The following is an 8,163-nucleotide window of genomic DNA, read 5'->3' on the forward strand; positions in this document are numbered from 1 at the left end:
TTACAACCCTTAACTTCGGCTGGTGAGGTATACCTGCGATCACCTGCGAACTGGGCGATACCCTGCCATAAACCGTTTCGGCCGTCGATGACCAGGATCGGTTCAGTGACCTAGTGACACAGGTTTGCAAACTGCAGGTGAATTTCCGAAAGGGTGAGTTCTAATCAATTTATTGCTGATTATTATTTTCTTAATTTAACGCAAGCTATGGCTTATTTCCGGCGATAATTCTGCAAGTTTCTGTACCTAACTTTTTCTTCGGGCTTTTTGAAGAAACTTATTCATTATCAGTAACATTGTTGACAGTTATTAAACTACGAATTTTTATACCAATACCAAATTACGATCACTTCTCGTTTATTCTCTGTTACATTACCTTTTCGTTCACACGTTATTTGAAAAGGAAATTTACAAATTCGTAAAAAGGAATTTACAAAAATGTAAATGTGCATTCGTCTTTTTACGTTACACATAATTTGCCGGCATTTACGTTTCATTCATTGATCTCTTTAAATAACAAACGACAGATGATAAAAAGTATGATTTTATTTGTTACGTCTTGTTTATTTGCTATTATTATACGCGGTTTCCTGCGATGCATGGTGACCTACTTGTTCGGAGTTTCGTAGTACAAGCGTAGCGCGTAGCCACCGCTAGCGCGGGAACTCGGCTGGCAAACTCGCGCTCTGATTGATCGCGGTTTTTCGTTAATATCTCGGTAACGAAACCTCAGTTTACGTTGTTGCTAAGGAAAAAGTGGTTCCAATTCAACCCCCGAGTGCCCCATTTCCGGGTCGGAGGACATTTTTGGGACACCCTGTATAATGTAAATAGTAGAGGACCCAGTACCGATCCTTGTGGGACACCGTAATTTGTCATAATATATGTCGGCCATTGATTATTAAATTTAACTTGTTGTGTTCTATTATTTAAATACGATCTTATCCATTCCAGTACCAACCCTCCGATTCCATACTGATATAGTTTCTCTAATAATCGTTCCCTATCTACTGTCTCAATTGCCCGCTTTAAATCCAAAAATATATCTCCTACTATTTTTCCCTCACTGACTATCAGTTTCCATTCATCAATCACTGTTTGTATTGCTGTTTCACAAGAGTGATTTTTCCTAAAGCCCGATTGATGCTCTGTTATTATGCTATTATTTTGTAAGAATATTTCTATTTGTTCTTTTACTACTATCTCTAATATTTTCTCATAAGTTGGTAATATATTTATTGGTCTATATTCACAAGCTTTGTTAGGTTTTACTATTTTAGGGATTGGTACTATCGTGGATGTTTTCCATCCTTCAGGACATATACCTTTGCTTAACGAGTCATTAATTACGCTTGCTAGTTCATGTCGTATAACATGAACACTTGCTTTTAATAGGTCACTACTTATTCCTTCATCTGTTCCTTTCTTGCGTGGTAAGGTCATAATGACTCTTTCAACCTTGTTAACATCTATTAATTCAAAATTATCTATAGTTCCCTTGCTCTCTATAACATAAATACTTTTCCGGCCGTTACTATCCTTCCCTTTTATAGACTTAATTATATCATTAATACTCTTTACGTAGTACAGGTTAAATTTATCAGCTAAATTACATACCCCCATGTCATCTAATATTTCAAAGTCTACATCTTGTATTGCCTGTGTCCCTATAGTGTCTCCCTTTATTACTTGTTTTAGGGTTTTCCACAACATTTTCGAGTCATTTCTATTTTTCATCTCTTCATAATATTCTTTCTTTTTCTTCCTAATTGTCCCTACTACCATATTTCTTTCAATTTTATATTGCAACCAGTCTTCTTCGTCATTTGAATATAGCGCTTTATTATACATTTTGTTTCTTTTATTCACAGCTATTTCTATGTCTTCCGAGTACCATTTTTTTCCTTCCCATCTTTCTGGGATTCTAAACACTTTTTTTGGTGCAACTATATCTGGTACGCTTACTATACTCTGAACAAATTTCTCAGCTCTTTTGCTTACTTCCAGATCATCCCTATGTTCATAAATTTCTTCTATTGCCTTACAAAATTCCCCTATATGAAATTTGCTATAATCCCTACTAATAATTTCTCTGTATTTATTCTCCTTTGTACTTCCATTAAATTCGACGCTTATACATGAATGATCTGTTATCTTTGGCTTATTGTGTATCTTATAATTTACTTTAATGTTAGCAAAGACTATATCTATTAATGTTTTACTATCTTTCGTAATTCTTGTTGGTTTGTCGACATATTGTTTCATACCTAATCCTGACATTGCTGCTTTTAATTTTTTCGTATAAAATGAGTCTGTCATTAAGTCTATATTAACGTCCCCTATCATTATACATTGTTCTTTTATCACTAATAAGTCCACTATATCTTCTAACCATCTAATAAAATCACCGTCTGACGCACTCGGTGAGTGGTACACAACCGCAATCACTCCTTTATACGCATTGCTCCTTGCTTTGACCGCAATACACCAACAGTTAGATATTATTTTCTCTTTTACTATTACTTCGTATTTTATATCATTTCTTATGTATAACATAACTCCTCCTGTGTGTCTATTTTCCGCATCACATCTAGCGACATTATATCCCGGCACATTTACTTCACTGTCTTCAATGTCTTCTATCAACCTGGTTTCTGACAGAGCTACGAACGCCGGATTCATCTCCTTCATAATCTGGTGTTGAATTTCATCTTTATGCATCATCACACTTTGGGCATTAGTATATATAATTGACTCCTTCTGTGATTGCTAGGTCGCAGATTCCCAATCTGTTCTCTTTTTCTCCTCTTCTAGTGCTCTGATGTACGCCGGACATTCCACACTTACCGCCTCATGCTCATCATTTATTTTTACGTTGTATGTTTTATTTTTGTACATACAATTTACACATCTCTTCTTTGTTGCCGTACAATCATTTGCTTTATGGTTTCCTGCGCATTTGTAGCATGTGTCTTGTCTTGTACAATATTTGGCGATGTGGTAATATCCCCAGCACTTGAAACATCTTTTAACATTGTAGTAATCAAATACCAGGCATTTTCTTCATCGAATGTTTATTTTCACCTGTCTTATCATTCGTTCATGTATCCTTTTATCTACCTCTAATATTAAGGAGCCTCCTTGCCTTCTTCTTCCTCTCGTTTGCGGATTATCCTCCTTATTTTCTTTATTAATTTTTTGTACTACTTTTATGTATACTCCTTCTTCTCTCCCATTAATTTCATTCTGCTTTAAAATTGTATCTATCAGGTTTTCATCTTTTAAATTCATTTCTTCTTCATTAACATTTATAATTTTTATCTTCGGCTTTTTTTTCCTTGGTTCCGCAATTTCATAATTTTCACCGAGCTTTTCACATACATTGTCTTTCAACATTTTTATCTCACTCTCACTCTCACAGCCCAAAATAATCGATCCTTTGCCTCCCTTTTTAATTTTTGTTATCCCTACAGCTAAGTTTTTTATATCTACTTTTTCTTTTACCAATTGTTTGGTCGTTTCACTCTCTTGTTCTGCCTTTGGCTTGACAATTAATATGTTTTCTTTCTTCTTATATTTCATTGCTTCGCTATAACTTTTCTTTTCACTTCCCGCAATTTCTACGGTCTTCTCTTGTATGCTTTTTTTTAATTCTTTTAATTCTACCTTGAAGTCTTCTAGTTCCTCGTGAATTCTTTGCTTGATCATCGTCTTAATTTCATTTTTACACTCTACTTCATCCTTTATTTCCCTTACTGTTTTAATCAACCAATCTATTTTTATATCCACATTTGATTGTTTACTGGTACTTCCAGTGGCATTTCCTGTTGATCCTGTAGATCCTATCGAACCCGTTCTTTCCCTACTGATGGCCATTTTCTTCACCTCTGCTTTCTTTTCACTGCTTACCTCAATTTCTGCAAATGGACCTTCGCACTTTACTAATTCCTTGTCCTTATACGTCTTGTTCTTGTAAACACATCCCGGATGATAGAAGAATTTCACACAGGATTTGCATTGTATCACTATATTCGTCACTTCTTTCTTACATGCAGAGCAGCGATATTCTGCATAGTCGGTATCACACATATCATCGTTACCGACTTAGCACATTTCATTTACTCGATAACCACTAATTAGTTACCTTAATTGCCGTGTCTGCCAACGTTGACACGTGGCAGTTTAATGGACACCTTTTGTTCTAGCACCAAGACGAAAGATTTATGTAAATCCAGTCTCACATTCACAGTTCAGCACATTTCAACAATCTGTAGCACTCTTAGATACAAACTATCTCTATCCTCAAACTTCTGTGTATACTCAGTCCCTCTTACCCGTAATAAACTATCACTTTGTACAGAGCGATATGAGACACCTGTATATAGAAAGAGAGAGAGGGAGAGAGAGGGAGAGAGAGGGAGAGAGAGAAGGAGAGAGAGGGGGAGAAAGGGAGAGAGGAGGGGAGAGAGTGGGATAGAGAGAGGGGGGAGGGAGAGGGGGGAGGGAGAGGGAGAGGGAGAGGGAATAAACGCCAGCGGAACAATGACATTACCATTCCTATGAACTCGTGATAATTACGGTTGTCTTAACAATACGCTACTTTCGGGCTTACTTGTTGGGCTGTACGTTTAAAGTACTCATGGATTACAATGCCTTGAGGGCGACCATCGCAAAGAGTGATTCATTACCTCTAGACGGTCAATGGTGGTTACTGGTACAAGAATTTATCTTCGACGTTGTATATCTGGCGGGTACAAAGATGACTCATGTTGATGCATTCAGATTCAATCCTCAGTCAATTTTGAACAACGCATATGTGAACGATCGGAGGTTGGAAACAAAGCATTATTTTAACCAGTATATTTTGGAGAATGGCAAGACATATCGACAATTACCTGATAAAAGGAAAGCATGGGTAACTGCCTACGAATGCGCGTTTACAAATATGTCGATTATATCATTACGATGCTGGACATTTGAGTGCAGAGAAGACATTACAACGGATCAAGCGGAGTTACTGGTTCGCCGGGATGAGAAGGTTTGTTATTAATTACGTTGGAGCGTGCTTAAATTATGCATATTATAAGCACACAGGAGGCAAGAAGCAATGCAAACTGAATGTAATGAAGAAAATACTGATACTCTTTCATACAATTTACATTGATCATGTGGGACCTTTTGAGGCACGTAGGAAGCGTAATAAATACCCACTTGTGATTGTCGATGCTTTTACGAAATTTAGGGTCATTGAAGTGGTTATAGATCAAAAGACTCGACACTGGTTTGAACTTGCACTTGGCCTAACGAATCTTTCCGGCTCGCCGTGCGAAGGACGTGTCTGTTATTGTTGCGGCGCGGAGCGAACGGGGGCGTCCGCGTTTCACCTGTCGCCATGACCATGAAAGGCGATCGAAAAACAATATCTTTCGCGTCAAGTTCATTTCGATCACCCCAAATTAGTTCAGTTCGCTTTGTTCCCTTCGATCGCGATCAACTCGTGAGCCATTAGAGCCGCTTCTTGCACGACGTTAACAACTCCCGAGAGTCGTCCCGCGAAAACCCGTCGTTTTCCGCGCTCTCCTGACCTTTTCCAATTCTTGTATCATCTTGTCTCTCCGATTTTTCCTTGTCCTTTCTGATCCATTCTCAACTTCCACTCAAGTGGTATTGCGATGGTGAAAGCCACTCTTTACTAAGTGATCTCCTCCGGAACTAAGCAGCCCTTGCAATTCCTCAGTAATCTCGTCTGCGCCTTTGTTAGTTTCCTATTTCTTTTTGTCTCCGTAAGACCCCGTAATTACGACACGCGCGTTCGCAGTCAAAACGCGCGTCATTTCTCTCATTGCGCGTCCCCATCGAGCCGGTCCCGGCACCCCGTTCGGTACGCGGCGATCCTCCGCGATTCGAACGAAACAACACTGTAAAAGCTTTTTGAGTCTGTTCTATTTGTTTGGGGTGTTAACACGGATTATTTGCGATACGTATGATATTAAGCATGTCTTAAATACCGTCGCAACTCCCAGAGCGAATGGGCAATGCGAAAGGTATAATGAGATAATCGTTGACGCACTCGTCACCACCGCCGCAGGTAAAAATCCGAGAGACTGGGATCTTGAAGTTAAGAAGGTGCAAAATGCGTTAGACACGATGCATAATAAAGGCCTCAATACGACGCCGATGAGAGCTTTGGTGGGCTCTGATGGACAGACTATGGCAGAGAATCGGATTCCGAGCGCAGTACAAGAAGAAATGGATGGTTTTGCCCAATGATCGCTTCGACGTGGAGGATATGCTAGAATGGGTAACACGATTTCGAATGGTAGTCACTGCTGATAGGGTCAAGCCATGGATTATTATTCAGGGTAGCAATCATGGTGACTCAAATTAATAAACTTCTTGCTGGTGTAGGATTGATGACTGTGGTGGTTATTAAGGCAATATGGTAATGAGGTATTGCAAGAAGATCTATTATACGTTATACATATTATACATGTTTTTTATGTGTGTAGAAAAAGAAGTAGATAGCTGGTGATGACCGCTTGAGGAGCAAAGATTGCGGTCAGTTGGAGTGAAGAGGATACCACCAATAAGAGTAGCCGGTGGTTTCTCGAGTTTGGAGGCAGCGAATACGTCGTGGAGGACGACTGCGGTGCTGAACCTCAACACTGGAGAGGAAAGGCATGTTCTGAGGCCATTCCTAAAAATCAAAACATTCACGTAGGGTTGAGCACTTGGTTGTGGTTTAGTAGCCTGAAGAGGATTGTTGCCCTTGGTTACAGAAATTGGACGAAGAAAAAATAGTTTTTTCCCTAGATAACATTTCTCTTACAGTAAAATAAGTTGAATTTTAGGGCAGGTCCAAATACGTGCAACAGCGAGCACGAACACGCGCAGCACGACGTGCGGCCAAAATACCGTCCTCACTCGAGCAACATGCAACAGAATTTCTATTTGAGACCCCCAAGAAGTGTCGATTTTAACGACCCGACGCGCATTCGCAGTCCACAAATGTTCGTGAAGACGTGGAAACACGGCTATCGCGCGCACGAGAACGCTCGGTGCGTATCGTCAACGAAATTGGAAGGAGCTTTTCTATTTTTCTTGAATTAAACCATTCGTAGTGAAAAATAAACCGCTCAATAGAAGAACAACATCTATATAGAATGTTCATGTACCAAATAGTAAGAGTTTCCCTGAATATGTATTATAAAAATAGTATAAATATAATATGTATTTACACATAAAGGTTTTATTGAGAACATGTTGAGAGATTATATTGTTAGACCGAGTTAGAGTGCAAGCGAGTGTTAAAAGAATTGAAGGTTCAACTTTGTTGTCGCTGCGCTTTTAATAAATTCCCGGATCTAACGTTTTCCCGGACTCAGGTAGATTTAGAATAGATACGAGGTAATGACACGTGATTATGTCGCTTAGTGAGAATATAATAGTTGAAAAAACTACAAATCTCGTTCGGTTGTTAACCGGCGAAGTTACTTCGTAAGTTTATAAACGAAAAATTTATAATATAAGGACGATTTCTCTTAACGAACTGTTCTACTAGAGCGATGACAAATAACTGTACTAATCGAATGATTACAACGAACTGTATCGCCGATCGGTTACGGCCGACACCGGCGTTTTCAATCCGACCGGTGTGTGAACCGAGATTATCTCCTCTGTCGCTCAACCTTCCGTAGCAATCTCCCCTGCTCGCACGCATAGCAATGCGTACATGGCTCAGTTTCTATCGTACAAAGTCAGAGAAGAATGACAGTTATATTATGTTTTCTCCTTGTCGCCCTTGTACGAAGAATCATAATCGACAAACGACTTTGAACGGTAGATACCGGGTGTACCTCCGAAACCGGCAACAACTTGTACCCCGAGTTTCTAACACACCGCCCCCGTTGCACGAATGTGTAACAGTCTGATCACGTAGCCAATGAGAGCCGCTCGATAGAAAGGGAGCAGAGCTAATGTCGCGTTAAGGATACGCATTCGAACCTTGAACTCGTCAAACGTGAATGCATGTACTTACAAATCTTGGGTCGACGATCACCTGTGCCTGCTTCTCACTGCATTCCGCTCGACCATTGGGACTGAAACGTGTGGTCTCCATTTCAGCTCACCTAAAAACGTGCAGCCTCTACAGCGAAGCACACT

General features: G+C 39.6%; 1 protein-coding gene across 1 annotated transcript; it reads right to left on the reverse strand.

Annotated features, from left to right (window-relative positions):
• Positions 1-849: 849 nt before the first annotated feature.
• Positions 850-2,721, reverse strand: LOC107193204 (the record flags this gene model as incomplete). Its single annotated transcript, XM_015582608.1, has 2 exons — positions 1,783-2,721; positions 850-1,575 (listed from the first exon to the last, which is right to left on the reverse strand). Coding segments are annotated over exons 1-2 (1,665 nt in total), but the record flags the coding sequence as incomplete, so codon positions are not given.
• Between the last annotated feature and the right edge of the window lie 5,442 nt (positions 2,722-8,163).

The sequence above is a fragment of the Dufourea novaeangliae genome, unplaced genomic scaffold, assembly GCF_001272555.1.
Source record: "Dufourea novaeangliae isolate 0120121106 unplaced genomic scaffold, ASM127255v1 scaffold675, whole genome shotgun sequence".
NCBI classification, from domain to species: Eukaryota; Metazoa; Arthropoda; class Insecta; order Hymenoptera; family Halictidae; genus Dufourea; species Dufourea novaeangliae.